The 26,044-nt window shown below is 42.5% G+C and overlaps 2 protein-coding genes across 3 annotated transcripts in view; one reads left to right on the top strand and one right to left on the bottom strand.

The window, feature by feature from the left end:
• The window catches only part of dennd1b (DENN/MADD domain containing 1B), a 105,874-nt gene extending 94,474 nt beyond the window's left edge, over window positions 1-11,400 (bottom strand). Inside the window, exons 1-2 of one of the 2 annotated variants that reach the window (XM_069153282.1) lie at window positions 11,038-11,400; window positions 10,386-10,450 (exon numbers count right to left, since the gene is read on the bottom strand). In XM_069153282.1, coding sequence (XP_069009383.1) covers window positions 10,386-10,450; window positions 11,038-11,054 — 82 coding nt within the window. In that variant the 5' untranslated portion in view covers window positions 11,055-11,400. The remainder of the gene's footprint in view (window positions 1-10,385; window positions 10,451-11,037) is intronic. The other variant, XM_069153281.1, reaches the window with a different exon arrangement.
• Window positions 10,624-21,990, top strand: cunh1orf53 (chromosome unknown C1orf53 homolog). The gene is made up of 5 exons (XM_069153283.1): window positions 10,624-10,751; window positions 15,496-15,541; window positions 17,837-18,116; window positions 20,473-20,574; window positions 21,620-21,990. The coding sequence occupies exons 3-5, from the start codon at window positions 17,841-17,843 to the stop codon at window positions 21,689-21,691; spliced, it is 450 nt and encodes a 149-aa protein (XP_069009384.1). The 5' UTR covers window positions 10,624-10,751; window positions 15,496-15,541; window positions 17,837-17,840; the 3' UTR covers window positions 21,692-21,990.
• The last annotated feature ends 4,054 nt before the right edge of the window (window positions 21,991-26,044 follow it).

The raw sequence follows: 26,044 nt of genomic DNA, 5'->3' as shown, positions 1-26,044 counted from the left end.
GATGAGCATCAATAATCTCGTGTAAATATTTTGAGAAAGTACTAATAGTCATTCCTACAATATTGTCACGAGATCAGTACCGAGGTATTTGGTCATAACTATCTTCTTGGATTTTTTTTTTCCATGTCGCCAAGTCCTACCGAGAGCAAAGTAAAACACCTTTGAATACTTGGCGTTTCAATATCTTTGCTCCAAACAAGGAGTCAAGCTTTACTCCACCATTGTTTTTATACAACACAGTGAACAACTGAGCATATGACTCACCCTTGACCTTGTCACTATGCCCACATTCTTGAGTAAATGTTTGTAACATTATTTGCACAGATGATTGACAAACGAAGTAAAGAAAATGTATTCCTAGGACTCAAGACATCACCATTTGCTTCACGGGGAATTTACTGTGAATCTCATATGAATTGTAAAAGTAGGCTTAGCCAACAAAGTGATTCAGCAGATGTTACCTGGCAAACAGAGGAAGACATTTCAACAGTCACTGGTGTCAGAATGTCAGAACACACAGAAAATTGCTTGTTTATCCCACAAGAACCCAAAACCTACAAGAGATTCAGTCTACAATGATGTAAAGCACAGAAAATAAGCAAATCCTCATATTTGAGATTTTTTTTTTTTTTAATCCGTGTTTGGTGTTTTTACTTAATTATTGAAACAACGAATTAATCATAAAAATTGTTGATTAATTTTCTATTCTGGTAAATTAAATGGCAAAACGTTACAATATCAACTTTATGCTTGCTTCACAGTGTTCAGTACTCCATGTTTAGTTCATTCGATGTGTTTGCTACAAGAATCAACATGCAAGATAGTGTGAGCAAAGTGGTGCAACATTATGGGATTTCTTCAATTGCTCAGCGTATAATGAACAAACACATATTGGTGACTTAGACTCAACACTCATCTATTATTAGCTGACAGCAAAATCCAAAATGATGCTGAAATAAACTTCAAGCCAATTGGACCAATTACAAAAAAAAAAACATTCACAAGCTTCCATATCAAAGCTAAGCAGAGACAGACCAATTTAACACTGGTGAAGAGCAGGTCCTGACACCCAGCTGAATAACGCAGGCTCATCTATTATGATCTATATATCCTCCATCATTATGCCAGTGAGCCTGAATAGAGTTTTAGATATCCATACCAGTTTTGCCTTATTTCAACCATGGAGAGACATAATTAAGGAATATTAAACTTCAACAACAGTGTATTGAACAGCAACCTTTCAAAGGCTGATGCAGTATTGAAAGGTGAGGGAAGCATGAATGTGTGCAGCATGTCTATATGACAACAAAGACTGTGTGGGTGAATTACATGATTTGCAGCGATAAATGGTCTCAGACATTCACAAAGGCATCAAGATTGACCTATATTTTCTGTCCTGAAAAAATAGGCCAGAACCCAAATTAAGGGCCAAGTAGGGCTACTACACGCATGTAAACGCCATCATCTTCACAGTAATTGTGTGGTGTTAGGCAACATAGGAGCAGCCTTGAGTGGATAGACGGAGCCCGAGGGCATAGCTGTTGACGTGTAAATAGTGTGGGCTGAAGCTGAAATGACAGCACAGACAGTGGGCTTGTACTAGTAGTTCTGCTTGACTTGGATTTGGCCTTGGCCACAAAATTAAGGGCTAAGGGACAACAGCCTAGATGTCAGGATACCAGTCCTCTTATCATGTCAATAAGTAGGTTGATTTCCTTAATTGGCGGGGCAAAACACATTTCTGTCTTTTACATCATTCATCTTTTAGATCATTTTACGTCAGTCTATCTGGCAGCAGCCCAGTGAGGCCAGAACGCAACCTGAAACTTACCTCTTTGGCAGCAAATGCTGCCTTCTGTGCTTTTTCTGCTCATCTAAAAGTGGGATTTAAGGAAGGCTGAAAATCCTTAAGAAATAAAATACTCATTAGTCATTTTCTAACTGTACCCTACAAATAAGATTTATCCATGTCAGCCAGAAGACAGTCAATGTACACATTTTTGCAACCTCGTGTTAAATCATTCACAGGAAAATGTTGTAGGGAAAATCTGAGAACGTGGTGTCTTGTTTAAATATGGTTGGTATCCTGGATGAAAACCTTTATGAGCAGCTGGTATTGACTACGATTCCCACTGCACACCACGAGAGGAGTGGGCTGGTTGACATAGTTATGAAGAAGCGAGTCAATCCCAAATCCTGTTAAAATGCTGTCATCATAAAATGTGCTCAACATGACACTCACAAAAGTCAACATATTTTTAAGCACAGCTTTTTTCATAAAATCCAATTTGCCAGACTAGGACAGATTAACATCACCAAAGCTACATTAAAGCAATGGCTGCACTAATCCTCTTCATTTGTGGGCTAAACTAGGCCACACTGGAATTACATGCATAAGAACCAGCCAATCATCGTTCTTTGACTCGCAATAATTGGTTTTGTGTGTTTGTGGGCATGCAAGTGTGTGCGTGTGCGTGTGCGTTTAGCTGTACATGCTTGTGCCATCAAGCTGTGCAACATATACTCCTGAACCATCACTCGTTACACTCGGACATGACTCACGTGAAGGAGAGATTATAGCATCAAGAAAACACCAGCAGTTTTTGGAGGCTAAATTCAGCTGGACATTATCCCAGCCTTTGCCTTTATGGTTTTTTTTATTTTTAAACACATAAAATTCCCAGAGCTTTTTGGAGCCAAACTTAGGATTTGTCAGAAGGGAATAAATTTCTCTCCCATCACATAAAGATGCATACCACATGCACACAGACACGCACAAATAAAAAAAAAAATAAAAAAACAAGCCACCAACAACACGGCTATAAGGCTGCAAGAGGGGGTAATGTGCTGAAACTCTTTTGCATTCATCAAAATCATCTCATTTTTAATTATTGATCGGGTCCCTGCTTTTTCCCACTTTTTTTTCCGCTGTGAAAAGGGGAAGTCTAAAAATAGCCTGCGAGTGTCAGTGCCTGGAAGTCTTTCCATGTTCTCCCAGTCTGGCAGCATTAGTGAATTCAGATGAGCCTCCTGCAGCTCTCACAGCTTCTGTGACTCTATCTCATGCACAGCCTTACACATCGATGCTGCTGTGCATACGCGTACACAGCCATACACTCACAACACACACCATGCACTTAAACACGTCCCTGCCATTACACAAAAAGCAGTTTGCCCCTGGAGTTTCAGTGCTTCGTCAGTGAGTGGGAGAGCTCAGCCAAGCAGACCCCGCAGCATCTCACCTCTCACTTTATAGACTACCGCCATCAGCATATTCCTTCACTGCCCCACCCTGGCTCATTTCGCAACACTTCTTCATGCTTTGGCCAACAACACCCTCTGTTCTGAAGAAACGGCACTCAACTTGCACCTATGATGATGTACGCGTGTACTGCATACATGTCAACGTGTAGCGAGGTCACGTGACGGCACCACCTGAAAAGTCCCCGTTTCCTCTTTCCTCTCTCCCAGTCGGGCCCGTCTGTCTCCGTCATAACGTCTGACAATCAGAAACGGGGAGAGAGGGATGGCGCAATGTCGCATTCTTGTGAATTAAAAGTGGAGGAAATTGTAAAAAAAAAGCCTTGAAATATTTGAGGATTGTCATTACTGCCAAAGACATATACCCACCCCCAAACGATCTATTCTCCCGTCTTAGCGATTCAATGATGCTTTGGCCTGAGTAACAATTCGCATGGATCTGCATGGGGTAAAAGCTCAAACAGCGCCAAAAGTTGCATGTTCACCATCTAATCTGAAACAAAACAGGCCACAAAGAAAAGGGAGGACAACACTTGCTTCCCACTCTTAAATAAGAAAAGAGCTGGAACTCGACCCAGTCAGCAGCAGGCCACTACACACAAGCTGAATGGATGAGTGACTGTGAGTGGGGAGTTACAAATGACTCCAGACGTGAACAAAAGAAGAAGGCTGGAGAGCAACACAAGCGGGCCAACTTCATCATCTGGATAACCAAAGTTAAAATGCAAATGAGTCTTATGTTAAAGCTTATTGTGTGGTAGTATAGCAAGGTCCACTTGAGGATGTCATAACATCAATTAATCAATATTCGCAGCTTATTCTGATCACGACTGTGTGTATAAACAGGATATCCTTTTAAATAGCTGTATTTATTACAAGTGGAACTCTTAATGTGAATCTGATCTCCACACAAGTGATGCAGTTTTACAAATAGTCTTGCACTACTCCCTACTACTAATACACTGGACATAAGTGCCCATGAAATGTCTATTGTTTCCGTCACGTCATTAAGAGTGTTAACAAAAGAATAGGGCACCAGAACGAATCAAACGGCCCTGAATATCCACTGACTTCCACCCTGACTGAAGACCAAAGAAAGAGGTTAGGCTGCCAAAACTTGGACATGATACTACACAAACTCACTCTAGACATAGAGTGGGAGGGGATTTCTCAACGTTCACCCACAGGGTGCTCATTACCATACCATAGCCGGGAAGTTAAGACACTTCCTCTCTTCTGATCAGAGGAAACAGTTCAAAGATAACAAAGATATGCATGATATCCGTTTCTGTGCAAAGAAGCCAATGTAGCAAAGTCATATGGGTGAGACAAGAGATAGGCAGAAGGGTTGTGAGATAAACAAAGTGTGAGACCCCGAGGTCCTCTCAGGAGTGTGAGTGGAGGAGTGTGGCCTCTCTAATGACCAATCAACACCCTCCTTGCTGCCATGGCATCTGTTAGTACTCCAATGGCCTCCCATCTGAGTGTGAGCCCACCGTGAACTCGACGCACAGCTGGTATCCAATCAGACTTCAGAACTGGCAACGCTCGGGTCAAGGAGCAATTCTGACATTTTGCTGAATGTCAACGTTCAACCTTTTCTAAAAGTTCTACTACACAGGAGTTTTGCTCTACGAAAATGAAGGGTGGAAATGGGAAGGGGTGAAAGCCAAAGGAGAAAAAATAAAATAAATAAATAAATAAAAAGGAAGATCACAGCACTGCTTGAGGGGGCTGCGGCAGAGAAGGAAGCAGATTGATAACGAACTGGCAAACAGTAGATGACACTGAGACCTTCGGGTCTCAGCGAAAATGTTCTCAGCATACGGAACAAAAGTAACTTTTCATAATTAGACAAAGTAAAGCCAGAAGGCCACGCGAATCAAAGGTTTTCCTTTACGTACATCTGAGGAGCTCCAAAACCTGTACTTATCTTAACAATAAACCTCCTGCAGTTAATACTAGTGAGAAGCGATGTTGAGATACCGAAGCAGACAATATACACTTATCTCAGACAAAAAAAAAAGAAAAAAGACACGTACTCAAAGTTATAGACGGACACAAACGTGAGATGGAAACCGGATAACAAAAAAAAACTGCTTTCATCCATCCTCTGAAGTTAGAGGGTTTCATACGTTGCACAAACTGTAAAGAAACATTCACATTTATGCATCCATATGTGGGAGGAATAGAGACAAAGAAAACTTAAGCATAAACAGAAAAGAGCATGCGAAGCAAACCAAACGGAGAGGAACCAGGGCCACGTTTCAAAACCAAGCTCTCCGTCCAGTGAGGCGTCAGTGCTAACCGAGCTGCCGTCGTCGAGTTGCTTTTTAAACGGCAAATCGTTCCCCTAATTGCAGCATGACTGTTGCTGTAAAATTGATATGCTGATCTATTAAGTTTATTGCTTTGTTAGTGGGAACAATCTGGCTGGAGGGAGCGGGCGAGGACAGGTAGCATCTGTCCCCACCTACTGCCTTGGCAGCGTTAGCGTCATCTGCTAGCTTTGGCAGCATCTTGGAAGCACATCAATATGGCTTTATGTAGCCAGGGCCGCTAGTAGCTAGCATGCCAGTCACGCTCTCAGGCAACGCTTTCTCACAGCCTGAGCATCCACAGAGCACTGAGCCAACAGAGCTAAGCGGAACGGAGCTCGGGCTGAACAGGGAGGCCAGGTCTCCACGGACCTGCACGGGGAAAAAGGGCCAGTGTCTGTCATCTATCCACACATCCATGGTTAGAAGTCTGGAGCCAAGTCCAGATATGAACACTGCCACCATTGTAGCTGCGGGCTTTATTTTCTTGTGGTTTTTTTCTTCCTTTATCAAGCTTTGTGTTGTGGAATGTTCATGCTCTTTAGAATGACTGACAAATTTTCCGTGGAGACTACAAGGAAACTGTGACTCGAACCAGCTTTAAATATTGGATTTCCCTACAATTCCTCACGCACAATAAAGTCAAATCTTACGGACGGTGGACTACTTGCACCACTGATGTTACGTTTTGCCAAAAGACGAGAAAAATCCAACCTACCCGTGGGAGTAATAATTGGGGGCTTGTCCAGCAGGAACGCACTCAATCCGCTGGCGGAGTTGACTGTTCTCAATCAAGTGCTTTTTGCTCCACACTCGCAAATTAGCAGTATTCTCCTTAACAACGGCAACACATAAACTTGATCTGGATGCCTGTGAGTGAGACTTGAATCTCGGGCATGCATCAACAGCATAGGTCACGTCTCAATAACAACAAAGCCCATGTCATTCAGAGAGACTGAATGGATGTGTTGGCTGAACATCACAGGTTCTTCTCGTTAAATCTGAACTGTGTGAGCGCTGCACAGCAGAGAAATACGCACAGAATTGATAATATATTGGTCCACAGCCAGGTAGTGAAATATTAATAGACAAAAATGGACTGAAAGTCTTTCCTTTGGACTTAAAGAAAACCAAAGGACGCAATTTGTAAGCTTCCTTATTCAACTGCCCAGAAAAAGAAATGATAACTGAAAATTGATAAATCATCTATAACTCACAAAATAATGTGTTAGACATGATGCGTGCCATTTTCAGCACAAACTTAATAAATTAGATTTTTGAATGAACTGCTGTCAATTGCTCATTGTTCAGAAAAGTGCTACAGAATATTTTAACCAATAAATGTAATTCTTCACATCTTAAAAAATGCACTTAAATAAATCCATTCATACAAAATAAAGTTCACACCCCACAAATACCCATATAAAATAATAGCAGAGGAAGGAAGGCTTGGTAAAGGCTGCAGGTTGGTGATTACTTAAATCAAACTCTAATAAGTCATCGAGGTTACAGCCCTCCTGCACATGCAGGTATTCAGACTGTATGGAAGTCAGCAAAGATCTATTGAAACTGCCATCAGAGCTGGAACCAGATTCCTGTTTCGCTCTTTTGTCAGTTCATATAGTTTTCATCCGTTGGAATTAATGAATTATTGATTCATTATTCACATTAGTAATAATGACTTCAACCAGCACCTTACAAGAGTCTGCCACATGAAGAAATATTAAGTTGTCAACTGAAATGTTAACTTAATAATGAGTGAGCCATCTATTCGGAGATCACCCGTTTAAAAAGGTCACCATCAAACAACCAAGTGAAATACACATTTACTCTAGGCCTGGCTGCAAACATGCGGGTGTCATCTGAAAGCATAGTTCTAACTATAGGAGGTGTGAAACACAGTTAACACAGGATGTTGAGGGACAGTCAAATTGACCATGTATAAAGGGTGAAGCCATTTTCGACTGCAGTACAGGTTCTTTAAACTCTTCAGTTTGATGATGAGTGATATTAACAAAGGGAGCTACCCGCCACACTTTCATGCTGCCGCACATGGATCTAGTTTAAAACCTGCAGGACCAGGATGTGGTGAGAGGGGCAAAACAGTGGTGCAGCATCAGCATAACTCTGCACACACCGGGCTTTCCATTCACTCAAACAGGACACCTCTTCAGTCACTTAAAAGCATTTGAGGGTAAACAAAACTGCTGGTAGAGGTAGTGCCCAACACATCGACGTGAATGCAGCTAGAATCGATCTAAAATTAAACTTGTTTTCCCTAAATGTGAGAAGTAAAAGCAAGCTTCTTCCCCCACTTCTCCAAATGCTCTATATCATGTTGCTATGACAATTTAATTATAGTCTATCGTGGTTGCACTATTGTTTGCTTGCTTGCTTCTGTGAGGCAGTGGGAAGATAATGTGTGAATGTGAAGTGGCACTTTTTGGCAAAGTACCTAATGTTTGGCTGCAGGAAAAGTAGCTCCAGTTGGTGGCGGGTGACTGTGGAGGTTTCGAAGCGTGGCCAAGGCCTGTCTGTTATGACTCATAACATTAACCCATTCAGAACACAATACAAGCTCATACTACAGCATGGAGACAAATGCAAACGGATCCAGGGGATAGGTCATATTTTAGAACTTGACACATGTATTCATAATATTTCACACATAATCTATCCATTCAGACCCAGTAAAATGATAACAGTCCCTTCTGCACGGCTCTACCATTAGAGAAGCATTTCATTTCAGACGTACTTCAGCGAAAGCCAAACCAAAGAAAGAGAAATTGATCAGATTCAGGGAGAAGCGATTCATTCCGCATATGGCTATCTGAAACCGCTTCTTTAAAAAAAACAAAAAACAATCAGAAGCCAGTCCTGGCAGATATTACAGAGCTTTGTCCGTCGTCAATAGGGATGTTCTCATATCCAATCAGCACTCAGAGCAGAGAGCGCTCGTTGGTCAAATGACTGAGCAGAATGTGTGCGTTTCATTTGACCTGAGGTGTGCAAACGCTGCTCTGCAGCTTTGCTCCAGGGAGCAGGAGTCCGGATATGAGTCTGACCCCGGATCATACATGGAGGAAGTCAGTTATTGCAGAGCAGGCCGGTGGTTTATGAGTTTGGTTTAAAATCCAATATGAGAACTACATCCAAGGACAACTTTCAGTCGACTCCGCTCAGCTCAGCAGCTGCACAAGTGAACCATCCAAAAACACCTCTTTAAAGTCAACGCAGAGTGGGCAAAATAAGACAGCTGGTGTAATATGCAGTGATAATGTTTTTACATGATATTTGACTTATGAGCGACACTGGATATTAATGTGAAATATGCATTACTTTATTTCCCATATTCATAAAAGGTAGAATATTGTGTTGTTCTTCATTGGCCACAGTCATTTCCCATACTGGTCCTGGCCACCACTGCTGGAATGTTTGACCACTGCAAACAGCAGAACAATTCATTCAGCTTGCTGACCCACGCATGATCTTTCAAAAACAATCTTTGTGGGGTCACGGTTGCAGGAAAAACGCCTACAATGGTGAACTTCTGGACAGGCAGATCTGTCAAACAAAAGGCGAACGTGTAGCACGGAGATCAACATCTCTGACATTGCAGTTTTACAGCTGCACTCTGTCAATTTTGACAGCGTAAACTCTGAATGACACGCGTAATAACACCTCAGCCATAATCATTACTCTCATTCTGCAAGACCGGACTCAGTCATGCAGTGAAGTTCTGTGACGCTTGCTACCTGACGTCAAATAATGAGCGAGTGCCTTCAGCAACAGCTACCAACCTCACATGGCATCTTGGCTGTACAGGATTACAATTACTATAATTACCAGCTGAGAAAAAAAAACAACAGTAATTTGGAGGACAAAGAGATACAAGTGGGAAACACACACAAACATCTCCGTCAAGGTGGATGTTGGGCTCACAAATCACGGCTGTTTTTGTGTTTTTCTGTTAATCTATTCAGGTAATAAAATTACGAAATTTTAAAAAGTACCCATCCAAATCCCAAAGCACGAGGTGGTAAGTTAACGATTTTGTATTTACAGAAAATTCCCACTTTTTACAATGATAGAAACCAAAAAAATGTTGCCCCGTTCCTATGAGAAATGACTGACATGAATGTGTACACATAATAATTTCTGACAAGTACTTTGATGCTAAACAAGAAGTCATTTTAGCACCGAAGTACTGAACATCATCATCGTCTATTTGAAATGGGTATACCGTATTTTGGGGTAGAATTTAAGATTATGCCCTTGATCAACAAAATATAAAAACACCGATCAAATATGTAAGGAGTCCAAAACATTAAAGAATATATAAAAAGACGTCGTTTACTGTAGAGCTACAACGACTGGGCAAACTAACTCCATGGCGCATATATGGAGACCAAGGAGCAGCTGTATTCACACACAGGTTGTAGTAGGGTATAAACGTTATGTTGTGGTAGTTTATCTATATTTTTATGGAACATGAACAGATTAGGAAAACAAATCCCCCTTTGCAGAAATAATGACAAGCCATCTGTAATTAAAACCAGAACCAGTTGATTTTGGGGCATCCTCTTCTTTTATTTAAAAAAAAAAAAAAAGAGCTTTTATAATTATCTTGGATATTGCCAATTAATTTTCTGCTGGTGGAATAACCACTTAATACTAATTTTATCACCAGCTCTAAAAACCAAGCATTGCCTTTTAAAGGCTGGGAAACTTTTTCATACCCGAGTACACCACAGGACAGCCGACAGACGGACAGCACTTTATGAATGGAAATATAGCATCACCTACCCTCATTTTCAGATGCGTGGCATGCCACCTGTAAAACCAGATCAAATGTTCTTTCTGGATTCTCCCTGTAAAAAGAATTAAACAAAAAAACAAACAAAAAAAACAACGTTTAATCAGGACAATTGGCTTCAGGTGTTGCGACACAAAATTGACAATCGCGGGCAACAAGTGTGCGTTCAGAGCAACAGATCCGCCGTTACGCTCATCAATCAGGCGGACCTGCGCTCGGTCACCGGCAGACAAGCGTGATTGTCAGCAGGTTCAGTACAGCTGACGGTGCTTCAAGAAAAGTTCCCTCATCTCTTGACAACCCTAACGACAAACTCGGGTCACGGGAACCCGGTAGCTCGGCGTCGCGTCCACATGGTACCTATTTTTTTTATTATTATTATTTATTTATTTTTCAAAGCTGTGTGCTGGGCTAGCGGAGCTGCTAATTTGGTGCCCAGCTAGCAGACACGGCAACAGACTGACCCAAATGCTGTCGTGCCAGCTGGCCCGGCTGTTTAAACCCACTGCTGGCTCCAATTACGCTCGAACGTTCCTTCGCGGCTCCGAGCGGACGTGGACCGGAGCCGCGTTGTTCGCCCTCAGGCAGCCGACACTCGTGCGTGAAGGAGAGGGGAGCGCAAAACTCAAAAAGAGGTCTTACTTTATTCTGCTGTCCATGGTTTAGCTACAACATCGCGACAGCTCCGTGCTGTCGGCGGCTCGGCTCGGCTCGGCTCTGCTCCGCTCCGCTCGGCTCCGCTGTCCGGGAATACCTCCACTTCGTCCTTCCTCAGTCTCAGCCGTGTCACGTCTTTCTGTCTTATCTGATGGCGCTCGGAAGCCGCTGCGACCGCATGACTGGGGGTGGGACGGTGTCGTCGTTCGTGCCGCCGTCTCTCCTGCCGTTCGTGTGGCCTAAATCCCCAGTTCAGCTCAGCGGCACCGTGGCTATTTCCCACAACAAACACCACTCCAGGAAGTGCGCTGTCAAAGATTTGGTGACGTCAGCGCGTCCGACGAGCACCTTGCTGCTGCCTCTGCCTGCGAGCGTCGTCCTTCCGCTGAAGATGAGTAACCGGCATGACGCGCACAGCAGCAGACCTGAGCCATTTGATTCATTGCTTCTGATAAATAACGCCTTTTCCCACGAGGCTTTATTATTTCAATAATTGTGTCGGCAGCAGCCTTCAGCAGTGAATCCCCGAGTACTGTCTCGTAAGGACGATCAGGGATCTGCGAGGGCTTTCAAAAAAGAGAAATAGTCAGAACTAGTGCTAAAATGTTTAGAAAAGCCTGTAAACACGTCATTGCCCAGCACATTACCACCCCTTATGATGGCAAACAGTTGCTCCTTTACACATCAGACAGGAAGCAGATTTAGTGTTCTAGCCATGACAAGTTAAATATCCACCCATTCTGTCGCTCTGTTGGCCTCCACCAGCTCCTGAAGGAAATGTGTGGTTCTCAAGTCAAATTTTTCTCCTTTTTGTTTTTCAATCAAAATTTGAGATTCTTTTTGGAAATCGTGGACGCTGCGTCCTCCGGGCTAAAGAGGAGAGGGACGATCCAGCTCGTTATCAGCACACAGATTTAAGGCCAGCATCCGTGACTGTACAGGGATGCATTAGTGCACATGTCATGGGTAGCTCGCACGTCAGGGGAGGAACCATGAATGCTGAACGATATATTCGGGTTTTGGAGCAGCATATGCTGCCACCCAGACAACGTTTCTTTCAGGGAATGTCTTGTTTATTTATGCAAAACCACGTCAAAACACATTCTGTATGCATTTCAAGAGCATGGCTCACTGGTAAAAGCTAAACTGGCCCGCCTGCCGTCCAGACCTGTCTCCGATTTGAAATGTTTGGCGCATTATAAAAAAATGAAAAATATTACAAAGAATACCCTGAAGTGAAAAATGTATTTTAGGCAATAATAGGACAACTTTTCACTTCCAAAACTCAAGAAACTGGTCTTCTCAGTTCCCAAACATTTACAGTGTTGTTAAAAGAAGTGATGCAAAACAGTGGTAAACATGCCCCCGTCCCAACTTTTTTTGAGACGTGTTGCTGGCATCCAATTCAAAATAAGCAGATATTTTAAATAAAACAATAAAATTTGTCAGCTTCAACATTTGATATGTTGTCTTTAGTCTATCTGCAATAAAATGTTGGTTTACGTGATTTGCAAGTCATTGCATTGTGTTTTTATTCACATTTTACACAGCGTTCTAACTTTTTGGGAATTGGGAATGTATATCAAAAACACTGTGCTTTTGATATGCAGGGAAAAAAAAAAAAGTATGTTATTATGTTTCCTGTCATGTGTCCTGTTCCCATGTACTGGGTGACAGTTCATTGGTCCACACGGGTCATGTAAACACTGACCAACACATAAGGAACAGCACAACGGCAGCTTATTTGTACCTGCCCTGATGGAAGCTTTTAGAGGCTGAAACGGGTTGGCATGAGTTTTTACTATGATTGAATAGCCATTACTGATTGCTGAGGCTTTTTAATAATCACCCTCGTGAGTGCCTCAGATTTCTTTAAGTTTTCAACAGAAAAAAAAAAGTTTTGGAGTTTCAATATATCCAAACATCAGGAATAGCTGTTTCCATGAAATCTAGCAGGTTATCTCAAACCCTGTAAAATTATAGTCTTTCCACACCGCGCAATACATCTATTGGCTGCCATTTTCACTATTCTTAGAAATATTTTCACATTTATTTATTCTTTATTTTGTAGATTTATTCTCTCTTGAGAATTATGACCAAGGTGTCCGCAATATTTTGCAGTGAAAAACAAATGTAAACAATTCCACATAACATGCATGAAATGCTTAGACATAATTGCAAGTATTTTGCAAGTATTTTGAGTCACAACAATATCTGCTGTTGGCTGTTGGCTGTGCGGTGCAGAGACTGCACAGTGTGTTTGACAGCTGCTTGCTACATATGGGCACAAGAGCAAGAAACCAAAACGGTGTTAGCAAATCACCAAAACCAAAATAATGAACTGAAAGATACTGAAACACTCAGAAAAGCTCAGGGGATAATTCTCTGAGTTTGTTACATTCAAGAAAACCTTTTCACATCATGACTACATTCGGTAGTTGGTTCATTATTAATATAAAATGTTGACTGAAAAAAATTACATGTATTTTGTTTTACAGCAGTATGTATGTAAAAAATATACAGAATATCAGGCAATGTGGAATCAAGTCGAATGATGATTTATTAACCTGCAAAGCAAGAAAATTCCACCAAAATTCAGACACCCTGGTTTCGTAACTCCAAGGTCAACAAGACAACACAATGTCGATTTTTATCATTTAATTTTATAGAAATGGGAAATTTGTACCGTTATCAGTTGAGGTGGTTGCTGTGTTAGCAAATTTTGCAGCCCAGACTTGTATTTTTTTCTCCGAATTTTAAGACTTATATTATTGTAATGTTGCACATTGTGCAGTGTAATATTGGCAGCTAAGTCATAAATAAAGATGAATTCAATCAAATTACCAGAGAGTGACAAATGGAAAACCAGCAATGGGGTCCTCTAGTTCTGACAGTATATGAAGCTGCCTTGTGTAGTTTTCTGTGTGCTCTCAGCAGAGACAGGGCACTATGCACAGAGGGCAGCAGGTGGGTTTGGGGTCAAATGAAGTCTTCCAGAAAATGTATGGTGACAACAGGTTAATTAAGCACATACAACGCCATATAGATTCTGGAAAAAGGGGTTTTTTTTTTGGGGGGGGGGGGGGGGGGGAATATTGAAATATATGTTATAATATCGATGGAAATGCGCTCACATTTCTTACATAGCCTAAAGTTGTACTTGAGCAAGGTGCCGCGCTTGGAGTGGTAAACCTTGTCTTTTTTAACGGTAAAGTGTTGGTTAAATGTTAGGCGGTGCAGTGGATAGCATTGTCGCCTCACAGTAAAAAGGTTCTGGGTTCGAATCTGGGCCTGGGCCTTTCTGTGCGGAGTTTGCATGTCCTCCCTGTGCCTGCGTGGGTTCTCTCCGGGCACTCCGGCTTCCTCCCAACATCCAAAGACATGCGTCTCAGGTTAATTGGTGGTTCTACAAATTGCCCTTAGGTGTGAATGAGAGCGTGAACGGTCTTAGTTTCCGTCTGTCTCAATGTGGCCCTGTGATGGTCTGTCCAGGGTGTAACTCTGCCTTCACCCAATGTTAGCTGGGATAGGCTCCAGCCCACCCCCACCCCCCATGACCCTGCCCAGGATAAAGCGGGTATAGATAATGGATGGTTAAATGTTGGATGTCAGCTTGATCTGAGTAGTAAGAATGTGTTTCCCTCTCCTTGTTATCACTGAGTGCTCCTTAGCAACACCTTTTACCCTCAACAGAAGAGATGCTCAGTGGCCAGCAGATCCAACTGTGGTGAACATTAACAATGTGGTGAAAGCTGGCTTGATTATTTGACTTCCCCCTAATTACTTTGTGTCGTGAGTATAGTCTACTTAGAGTAACCACGTTGGACAACAGCAGTCCATGCATGAAAGAAATGATGAAATTGCAGTGCATAATTCAAATACATAATCTTTTGAATTACCAAACTCTGTCTGTGGCATACACACAAATCGTGCAGTCACCATACTGTATATGACTATTAAAATCTGCTCCACTCTGCATTATACATATTAATCATGAATCAGCTGAGTCGTTGTCCTCTGCAAAGGAAAATAAATTGTATTAAACTGCTGTATTTTCATTTTAATGGGACAGTTCATTGTTTTATGGACACACGTTCTGGCTTACTGCTGTAAACCTCTTGCAAATTCAAACTAATTAGGGTGTAATATCTCAAACAAAAGTTCTATGATCCCCTAGAGTCTGTCTTTGATTTATCAGTGGACCAAACAGACACCTGATGACACAGTAAATTAATAGGTTGATGCTCCATTTTCCATCATTAAGGAGAGATCTGTTTGTTATTAAAGGTTGACTTTTCTGGACATAATCGCTGATATATGGCACAATTCTGTTTTAGGGTGGACTTTTCTTTTAATGTTTGCATTGAATCTCATGTTTAAGCAATATTTGTCCCTTGGTAAATTGAAAATAATGGCTTAAATGTACTTCTCTCTCCTCTCCAGAGAGTCTGTCTGGATCAGAGCCAGATTTCTTCAGGCTGACTGGAAGGTAATTAAGTGGCAGCAGACTGGGGTATGCTGTTTCAGGCATCCGTATGAAATGATAATGGCAGGGCTGTTGCTTTAACATAGAGGGGGACAGGGTGGGGGGGGGGGGGGGACAATATGACACCCACCCACACACACGCATGCATACACACAGAAAGAGACACGTACATAAAGCTCTGATAAATTGTGGATACTGAGAACCAGTGCGGTTTCACGTTTTTAGGAACTGTAAACAGGCCCAGATTATATTTATTTAAGAGAACTTAGCATAAAAAACAACAACAATGCAGCATACCATTGTCCTTCAGACACCCTGAAAATATATTAAAGAATGGCTGCGAACATTTCACCAACCTCAGGTGCACATGATGCATCGTACTGAACTGAAATATCACTTAAATAAAATACACAACGAGGGGTTCACGTTGGGAAAATGCAGCTGAGAGTAAATGCAGCCTGCGGCAGAGTTAACACAAACTCTTTCATTGATTCTGGAGTCTATTGCAATATAAATTTATAAAACATCTGTTTTATCTGATATTTATCAGGTTGTCTTTTGCAGTATGAGATGGGCTGCAAAACTGAAAGGTTATACATAAATATACTTTTAATGAAAAATAACATGGGCTTTGAAAATATATACAGTACATCTACTGATTTTTTTTGGTTTTTTTTATGTCTTCCATGCTAATGTGCATGCAAATATATATATATATTTTTTTTACCAGTGATGTGTAATTTGTCTGAGGGTAAATTGACCTCACAATGTCAGTCAAAAGACACTTGTCAGGTTTCATTACCCATAATTCTGAAGTAGACACATCATCAGTAGTGGCTTACAGCGGTGGATAACCTTGAAAGGACTCATTAATGTCCACTCATCAACCTTGCAGTGCTCAGTCCAAGTCACCATGTTACTTTAATACCATGGGAGGCCGTCTTTGTTTGCGCTCCACTGCGGTCGAGGACAGAAAAGAAAGATGGCTTTCTTTGGAGTGGAGGTTTACCTGCCTGCTTTATATATTTACAGAATGGTATTGACAAAATGTTCAAAACATCCTGTTAAAAGTCCACTGAAAAGTCTGTCAGCAGTTTTAATGAGAACTGTGTCTTTGAGAGAGTATAGTACCAATGAAAACCGATCATAGTTTAATCTGGAAAGTATGGGGGCACTGTGTTTTCCCCCCAAAGATCATGGTCAGTCTTTTTTAAATGTATTGTCTTGATGCTCTGAGCAACTCACACAAGTTTTTCTTCACTGTAGATATCAGATATGCCAAATGTGGAGTAATAAAACCAGCACTAGTTGCATGGATGCCACTTTAAATATTATCACATATTGTGCTTATGTAACTTTTCTTTGAAGGAAAAAAAAAATGATGCCTGGAGGGATGGCTCTCTGAAAGCTTAGATTTTTGTCAAAGGAGTTGATGTTGTGTTGATCATATCACATATCATGTCATCCCTTCATGGACACAATAATATGTTATAATCAAAATTCAAAAGTCAGAATCAGCTTTCTTGGCCAGGTATGTTTACACATACAAGGAATTTGACTCCGCTCTCAGTGTACATCCACGGATTTTTATTTTTTTTTATACACTTTATTAATCCCGGAGGGGAAATTTCTTCACTACAGCAGGGGGGCTCTCAGAGGGGAGCTGCTGCAGCAGGCTGCCACTAGCGCGGCGCCAGGTAACCTGACCTGAGGTGCATGTTTTTGGATACAGACATAAATAGACATACATACAGCCAAAACATAAATACAGCTAAAGCACATAGGCTATATACAGCTAAGCAACACTAAAGTCAATAGTAATACAGTGATAATTGGTAAATGATAATATTGCGCCTGCATTTTCTTGTCTTTTTTGTGCTTTTTGCTATGTATCCTTCCGCCATACGCACTAACCCTCCTCCCAGGGAGTCCTCATAGCAGCTCTGAGACAGCAGAGGCGCTGTGTGAAGCGGAGGATCACAGTTACGACATGGTCACATGTCAACAGTCTGACGAGGATGAGGAAGTGGAACACGTTTCTGTGCGCAGGCAAAAGTGGAAGGAAAAAAAAAAAAACATGCTGCATAGACAATATTTGATTAGTGTAAATAACACAGACACCGTGTTTAGTTAGTGGTGCTCCTTTTTTTTTTTTTTTTTTTTTTTCTTTCCCATCTTAAGTTTTTACACAAGTGCAACAGGGGAGAAGAGAAGCGATGTCAAAGTTTTGTTAAGGTTTCTCCCTCTTTCAAAATCCCGCTGTTTTTTTTTTTTTTTTGTTTTTTTTTTTTTAAACAGGAGCATGTTTCACCAACATCACCCGAGTAAAGCATTTGTCAGCCGATTGATCCGGTTTAATAAACGACTTCTAACGATGTCAATACCGAAGCTCTCGGAAGAAAGCTCGAAACGGCCGACAGGCAGCAGCGTGTTGGAGATCAATGACGGCGGAGGTGCAGCCGGCTTCAGTGACGCGGTGACAGGCAGCACGGGGGGCGAGGACGACCACGCTGCTGCCGCTGCAAAGTTCACGGAGGAAGACGCGGCCATCCATAGAATCCATAGAGAGGCATGTGAGGTAAGATGCATCACTTCAAAGACTTCAAATCCAATCATGTCGTGTTGTACAATCAGATTGTTTGGACTGGGCATGATTAATTAGAGCCGGATTCACACACATGGTTTTTCTTGGTTGTAATTTTGCACTGAATTTCTTAGCAGCACTGGTGGAAAACATCCCGTGGTCTTCATTTAAAGTAGCAATGCCACATCAAAAAAAAAAAAAAAAGTACTCCTCAAGTTCGAAACGATGTCTTAAATGAAATGATCAACCAATATTAATAAAGAATGGCTCCTTTCGGTGTTGTGTTACTATACTGGGTTGATTAACACCTGAGCATCACTTGAATGTGATGTTTATTTTGTAAAGTTAGGGTGATATTACCTAGTTTGCTTGCGATTGATCAAATATTACATGACCATATCTTTTACGTGTAAAATCTGAAAAAATGTCAGATAACTGCAGGCTTTTTTTGAGTCAAAAGTGCACTTTTCTCTGAAATGTACTGACTAAAGTTACAGTGAGTGTGATTTAAACGTTGTATATGACCTGTATTTTATACAGCACTTGTATAAATATACTTAGTTTCAAACAATTTAGATTACAGCAAGTACAGTTCAGCAATATGAATAAAATAATAGAGCCAGTCTGTCATAAGTGAATGAAATTACAGAAGCACTACAATGAAAAATATAAAACAGGTCTTTAAACTACACGAGCTGAATCGCTTTGTCAAAACAAATTCAAAATGTAGATGGGTTGTGAGTTTTGGAGCTAGTACTGATTGTCAATTTTTTCTCAACAATGTTGACCAACATTTCCTGTAATGCTTTTTTGTAGGATATTTATACAAAACTTGATAATTGTATCAGATAAGATGACCTATGATGTGTCACAAGTGGCATTTTGTTTTGTTTTTAAAGACGGTAAATAAAAGAAATCCAAAATTTGAATCCGCCATAGCCCAAATTGATTTGAATAACACTGGACCAATAGCAACATCCAGTAAATTATTACCGCTGCTACCGTACCTGCCATGGTATATGCCAGTTTTGATGCCCCCCCCATCTGCACACAGCAAAATTTCATTTTACTGTAATTTTAATCACCAAAAGAGAATAAAATGATTGATTTCTGACTCAGTCTTTATATTTTTACCTCTCAGTATAACTTAGTGCAGTTAAACAGCCCCACAAATCACAGTATCCAAAATTACCATTAAAATGAATCAAGACATCCCTGACCTAGATTGAATAACCCCTGAACATTATAATCCTCATTGAGGGAGGATTTAATGCTGTGCTGTATGATACCTGATACTTTACCTTGTCAGTGATTTAATGTTATGGGTGATCAATGTAAGTCCTTATCCAACATTTTAATTTATTTGATATTGTAGAATAATTTCCATTTTAAACACTTTTGTTATATATTTATGTTTGACAATGCCCACCCAGTTCAAAATACACAGTTCATGTCATAAAGCAGTGATGATAATTGTTTCCGCCAGATCCATCACATTCATCAAATCTTACTTGCTCTTCCATCAAGCAGAAGCAGTGAGCGCCGTGCTGATGGCAGCGGTGAATAGGTGTCATCTGCATGCCTTTAGGCTTATCTGTTGTAAATATTGTGCTTCTGAGTGTGGATGAAGTTGAGGCAAGTTGGCCGCGACCTGAGGAGAGTGGTAGGGCCTGGGTGGGAAAAGCACAATACCGAGGGGGCCCAGCTATGCCAGCTTCACTATGTGGCCTTGCAATGGCATGTGAAATGACAGGCCGTGTCACCAAAAGGCCTAGGGCCCTTTCCCTTTGTGGCCTGTCAAAGCTCACCAACTAGTGGGCGCTCAGTTTGAAACAGACTGAGAGATGACATTTTCTAACTTCCTAAGGGATGGCAGAGGAGTTCAGTGTTGTCAGAAGGTGGTTGTGTGGCGACTCGAGACGAATGATTGTTCCAAATATAACAACGATTGTCTGAAATGTGTTTTGTTGTTGTTGTTGTTGTTTTTTAAACATCCTAGAAATATGAAGTAAATAAACACAAAGTTATGGCAGGGCTACCAGTTGATTCATCAATGCAGATTCTTCTCACCTACTGAATCGCACACAAAAGGACAGCACTAATTAATTAGCGACATCATAAGTATTAGATTGTCTTACACCTGTTTCTATGCAGAGAGGTCATCCACTCCATCTTCTCCTTGACCCAAAGCAATCTGTCTCTGTGTACGTGTTCACACTCAGTATTATGCTTTCATCTGCCTTTGGGTGAATATATATATCCTGTATATGGTTATGTATGCGGGGGTGACACAGCAGCATACGTTTTGTATGTCATCATAATTAAATAATAATGTCTCCGTTATGTTCAGGCAGAGAAGCAGATGTATATGGACCCTTCCACCGGGTATAAGGTGTTCACAGAGTATGCCCACTTAAAGAGAGGGAAGTGCTGTGGGAGCGCGTGCAGACATGTGAGCCTTTTGTTTTCTGTTTTACCAGGTTGTCTTCCTCCACTTTGCTCTGTGTTTTTCTGCTTGTCTCTTGATCTTGCCTCAGCTGTTTTGTCCTGTTGGTCTCCATATGGTTGTGATCTTTTCTGTTCCCAATGATAATTAACCTGAGATGTAAACTACGTTTTCTAAAGAGGGTTTAGAGAAATGTTCTTATTTTTATATGCTCAAAACATCACATGAGAACAAGTTTAAGTGCACGGCTGTTAAAAGTGTCTTAACATCAAATGGCCATGGTGTTAAAAAAAAAAAAAAAAGATCAAATTAATTTAATTAGGGCAAAAATTACATATTTTGGAGGGGAAGAAAACGTGATCGTGTATGTTAGCTATGTTGGTCCAGATGTTTCCCAAAATAAACAAATTACGAAACAGGCAATAAAAGGTGCATTTTGATCAGATGGTGGCAGTCAGTGTTTTATTAAAGATTAAAAAAAAAATCCAGCATATTTGTTTATATTTTTCACAATCAGACAACCTATTCATCCCAATAAAAGCACACTGACAAGGTTATAAATGATTGCATTGGTTCTATAATAAAGTCTATATATATTGCTGCCTATCGAGAGAAGGAGAAGGATGATGACAGATCACAACATGCAAAATATGATTTTTTTTTTTTTTTTTTTTTTGGTTGGACCTTTAAATGGACTCATAGATGGCTTTTATGATCACATCAGCCCCTAGACGCTTTGGGAAATGTGGCCTTCCTCTCCCAGTGAGTCTTGTCCTGGTTTGTCCAGTCCTCATCCTGTCCTATGCAGCCTTGGCTCATGCCTCCATCTTGCCTTGTCCCGTCCCGCTCTGTCCTCCCCTGTTCCGTCCTCTTGTCCTCTGTCTGGTTCAGTCCTAATTTGACTCTGCTCTGTACTTTTGTTTTTTTCCATTTTGTTCCTCTGTTACGTTCTGTTATTTCTACGTGTTCTTATCTCGTTCTCTGTGAGACTAAAGATCTTCTCCACATGCAGTCAGTGAGCGCCTCTTATGTTTTTCATTTTCTCCTCTAGTGTCCGTATGGCCAAGTCAACGTAAAGGACCCTGCCATGAAGAAACTCTTTAATTCCCTATTTTACGTATAGAGCCAACAGAGTCAAGGTGAAGGTAAAACGTTAGATGACTGTTCGTGATGGAACCCACCACACGTTGCTTGTCTCCTGCCTGTCGTTATTTGGACTACTTGAGAGTCATGTAATAAATGATGAAATATGGGTAGTGTCTGTGCAATACCTACCTCATATGAATCACAACTATTCTTAGGATTATTTTCATTCTTGCAAACCAGGGAAGGAGGAGAGAGGATTTGTTCACTAGACCCTCATGTAAAATAGTCTTTTATCACATTTTTGTTTTGTTATATTTTTCATATATTTTTCTCAAATGTCCAAAGAAGCGCCTGAAGCGTCGTTTTTCATTTCTCTTCAAGAGTATTTAATATTTTGTAGTATTCCGATCCTCTGATGCATTTACAAGGGTTGTGGGAGTATGGAGATGAAAACTGAAAGAACATTTTAGATCTTCGCCCTCAAGATAAAGGGCATATAAGCGAAAGTATCTGTAGATAGTCAGATGGCATCTTGTGCTCGCTTGCTTTGCATCTCTTGTTATTTTATTTTTTTTCTCCCAAATGTACGACTGCATGAATATTAGCATCATTTACACTCCACAAGTGCTTGACTGAACTGTTTACCTTTGACTGAAGTACTGTGTTGTTAAAAATAGGAAGGGGCCAAGGGTCAGCCCTCACACTTGGCTGCTCTGCTTTTACACCACTTGATGGAATCAGGCTGTTAGCAAACATGCCATGGACATCAACAGCAGCCCTCCCCACCGGACTTGCAACTCAGCCTCCTGGCAACACTTGGCTACAGCAGAGCTCCCTGCGGCTGCTCTCCTGAGCAGCAGCCTAATGAACTCCTGGGCCCTCTTATCCCAGGACTGCAACAGATCAGCTCATGTTCACCAGCATGCTCATACGCACACAAGCATGAGCAGGCTTACTCCATCACAACACCCTGTGGCTCCTAATAGGCCAATATAGAATAAAGGTTGCACTTAACAGCGCACTTTGTAGCCCACAGTAATAGCACTAGGTAAGGTCAAGCGCTCATGCAAGCACTACCTGTGCGTGCAGGAGATGTTGGGGAAAGATGTGCCACTTGATTTGTGAGTGCATGTGGGTAGGCAGCGCGATGCCTTCAGGCGCTCGCTCTGAACCTGCCACACACACTCGCCTGTCTCCGCCTGATTGGGCAAACGGCGTCGTGATGAGAGGATGTGTCTGCCGCGGAATTCTGTCGCAGCCGCCTACTGGCGCGGCCACAATTTTCATCGGCAGGTGGGTCCCAAAGGCAAGTGCTTAGTGATCGGAGCAAAGCCCTGTGAGCGGCTACAAGGAGATTCATGATCCCAACAGTGCTGGGGAGGACAGGTTCTGGGGACGCGTCGTCAGGCGGGATGAGAGGCGAATTTATTTGGTGTTATTCTAAACCGAGGCAGCGGAGCGTGCGGCAGCAACATTTCTACAGCGGGACGGTGAAGGTGTCACACTCATCAAGTACCTGGGCCCGCTTGCCTGCCGCGGCTCTGCGGGTTTTGCCTAGGGACTTGTCTGTCACATTAAAGTAGATGCATTGCCATTCAGGGCCTTGGCGGTCCCGCAGCCTGACCATGAAATAGGCCAACTTTCATGTCTGCCTCATCCCTCCACGTCTTCCCATTCCGGTGATGGCACAGTTTGAAATGTTTTTTTGTTTTTTTTTCCCCTCATCATGTTCTAACTTAGCAGTTGGTGACTGAGACACAAACAGCAAAGCAATCCCTTCTACAGATATCTGGATACATTTACTTCATTCTAACAGCAAGTGATCATCTTGTTTTAGGGTGTAATTCTTGAATTGTACATTCATTTACTGAGTATGCCACACATTTTGACAATTTGAGAGCTTTCAACTATTTCCTCCCCCTTAAATTAATTATTTATAACTGAAGCCTTTAATTAAGTAGATGTACTTAATACATCCTCTTTAGCACAAATATTGTTCACTCACAGAGGTCCAATACCTGCCTTATTCATGAATGACTTTATTTGTTGATTTCAGCTGTATTATGCAATGCCGGTGGAATGCTGAAATTTGTATACATTTTTAAAAGTTTTATTTCTCAGTATAAGCAAATAAATCCACACACAGCCTACACAGACACTCCCTCAGTGCAAATGAGCTCCCCAGTTGCACCAGCCAGCTCGACACGTGAGGTGTTTATTTCAGGCGTTTTGGACTGAACATCTCTGACCCTCAGCTGGAGCATATGCTGCGCTGGAGCAGAGTGGCAGCTTCTATATCGTGTGCCTTTCCACAGGACGGTGGCAGTAGCCGCAGAGAAAGAGAGAGCTGTCCAGTTTGGATCTGTGACCAGACAGGCTCTAGTCACAACCAGTTGACAGGCCAAGCAGCCCACCCCCTCCTCCTCCTCCTCCTCCTCCTCCTCCTTTCCTTCTCAAACAGGCACAGCAGCCCTGCGGCCAATGGCCCCAACCACAGTCAGTTACAGTGTCTCCATCACTGTTGGCCAGACCAGCCAGGAACTGACACAGGGTTGGCGGGGGAAAAAAAAACAAAAACTTGAGTGTCAGCCGTATGATGGCTGAAAGGAACATCAGTCTCAACAATTGGCCGGGCACTGCTTCGCTCGTTTGTGTGAGTGCGTGCACGCTCGGCTCCGTGCGTTTGTGTCTTGATATTCAAGCAGCATTTGAGCAGCCCCTACATCAACGTCTGGTCGTTCTACACAGACAATGTCAGCTTGCCTCGGGGCAGCAGCCTCCACAGTGGTCATATGGACAACCGCATCCCTGTGGTAGAATTAGTGATACAAAAAAAAAAAAAAACACACACACACATGGCTGCTGAGTGACAGTCAGCGCACCAGATTCCTTTGGACAGACAGGGCTGCAAATAGCACAGAGGAGCAGTTTCTCCCTCAGACCGCAACTGGTGGTCAGGCTCATGCCAGGCCGAGTCGCGGTCGCCAGATGAGCCCAGATAAAAGGAGAGTCAGGGGCAGTCAAAGGCACCTAAGTGCCCAAGGAGTACTTTGGCCTGTTTATTTCCCTCTTGGTTTTACAATGATGCAGTCAGATCTGTGATGTCTTCCCTGCACTTGCCAGTGTCAGTGCTTTCTTAAGCTTTGACGCGATCTCACCTACGGTATAGCTTATTTCACACTATGTTGACTTCTGACTGTCTGTCTTCAATGAATGGCTGAAGTAGAAAGAAAGAGTCTGTTTGACAAACATAACGTTTACAAGCATCACCTAAACTGGCGCGTCTCCTCAGAAAAGCTGCCCCATAGGTTGTACGGCGATAAAGAACATCCATCTATTATGTTTCCATGTCCTTTCTAGTGTGGCCAGATATGGACTAATACACGCACCATTCCCCAGGAGGATACAGTGTCCCCAGAGGAGGTGGGGTGTGTGTGTGTGTGTGTGTGTGTGTGTGTGTGTGCGTGTGCGTGTGCGTGGCGGCGGTGTGCTGTTGGAGCTGTTCTGGAGGCAGGGAGGGGAGGCAGGCAGCAGTTGGTGTGCAGAGAGCAGAGGCTCAGGCTGGCTAGTTAAGAGCTTCTCTCTTCCTATCCTCCATCTGCCAGGGACTGGGGTTGTGATTTGAGCTCCAGCAGAGCAGAGCAGGGAGGAGATCGAAGGAGGGGTGGAGGGAGTTGTAGGGGATGTGGTGGTGGTGGTGGGGGGTGAGGGGGGTGATGGGAGGGGGGCTGGGGGGGGGCGGGGGGGGGAGCGTCTCTTGGAAGAGACAGAAAGGAGAAAGTGGAAGCGGTGGGGAGTTGGAGTGTAGGAGGGGGGGGGGGGGGGGGGGGGGAGTGAAGGAGAGACAACCAGGATACATCCAGAAATCTATTCAGAGGATTATTCTTGCGTTGTTTTTATAAATCACATTTCAATTAAGCGAGACGCTGCTGAGGCTAAATCTCGTCCCTGCTCGTGCGTTTCGATATTTCCTCTCCTTCAGTCATTATGAAGCCGTGTCCACTGTGTGTTTGTAAATATTTCCAGGATGTCTCACCATCCTCTCACCCACCCACCCGGGCTCATGTGACGGGGATACATGTGACTGGGATACAGCTTTTACAGTGCTTCACTCCACCCTCTGTTCCTCCTCCTCAGCCCCCCCCCCCCCCATCCCCCCCACCTTCCCTTCCCACCCCTTTCCTTCATTCTGTCAGTGTTTAGCCTGTGGTTCCCTGCACCACAGTGGATTCAGGGAGAGCCTCTCCTCCTCCTCCTCCTCCTCCTCCTCCTCACTCCCCACTCCCCTCCTGTTTGCCTCTCTTCGACTCCTTGCCTCCTCGCCTCCACCTCTCCTTCATTCCTTCTCCGGCCATGCTTTGGGAGTGACTGAGAGCTCCCTCTGAGAGAT

Source organism: Embiotoca jacksoni, unplaced genomic scaffold, assembly GCF_022577435.1.
Source record: "Embiotoca jacksoni isolate LCO1_2020_lvr unplaced genomic scaffold, fEmbJac1.0.p SCAF_19, whole genome shotgun sequence".
NCBI lineage: Eukaryota > Metazoa > Chordata > Actinopteri > Embiotocidae > Embiotoca > Embiotoca jacksoni.
The sequence above is the reverse complement of the archived record's forward strand: the minus strand, read 5'-3'. Positions and strand labels throughout refer to the sequence as shown.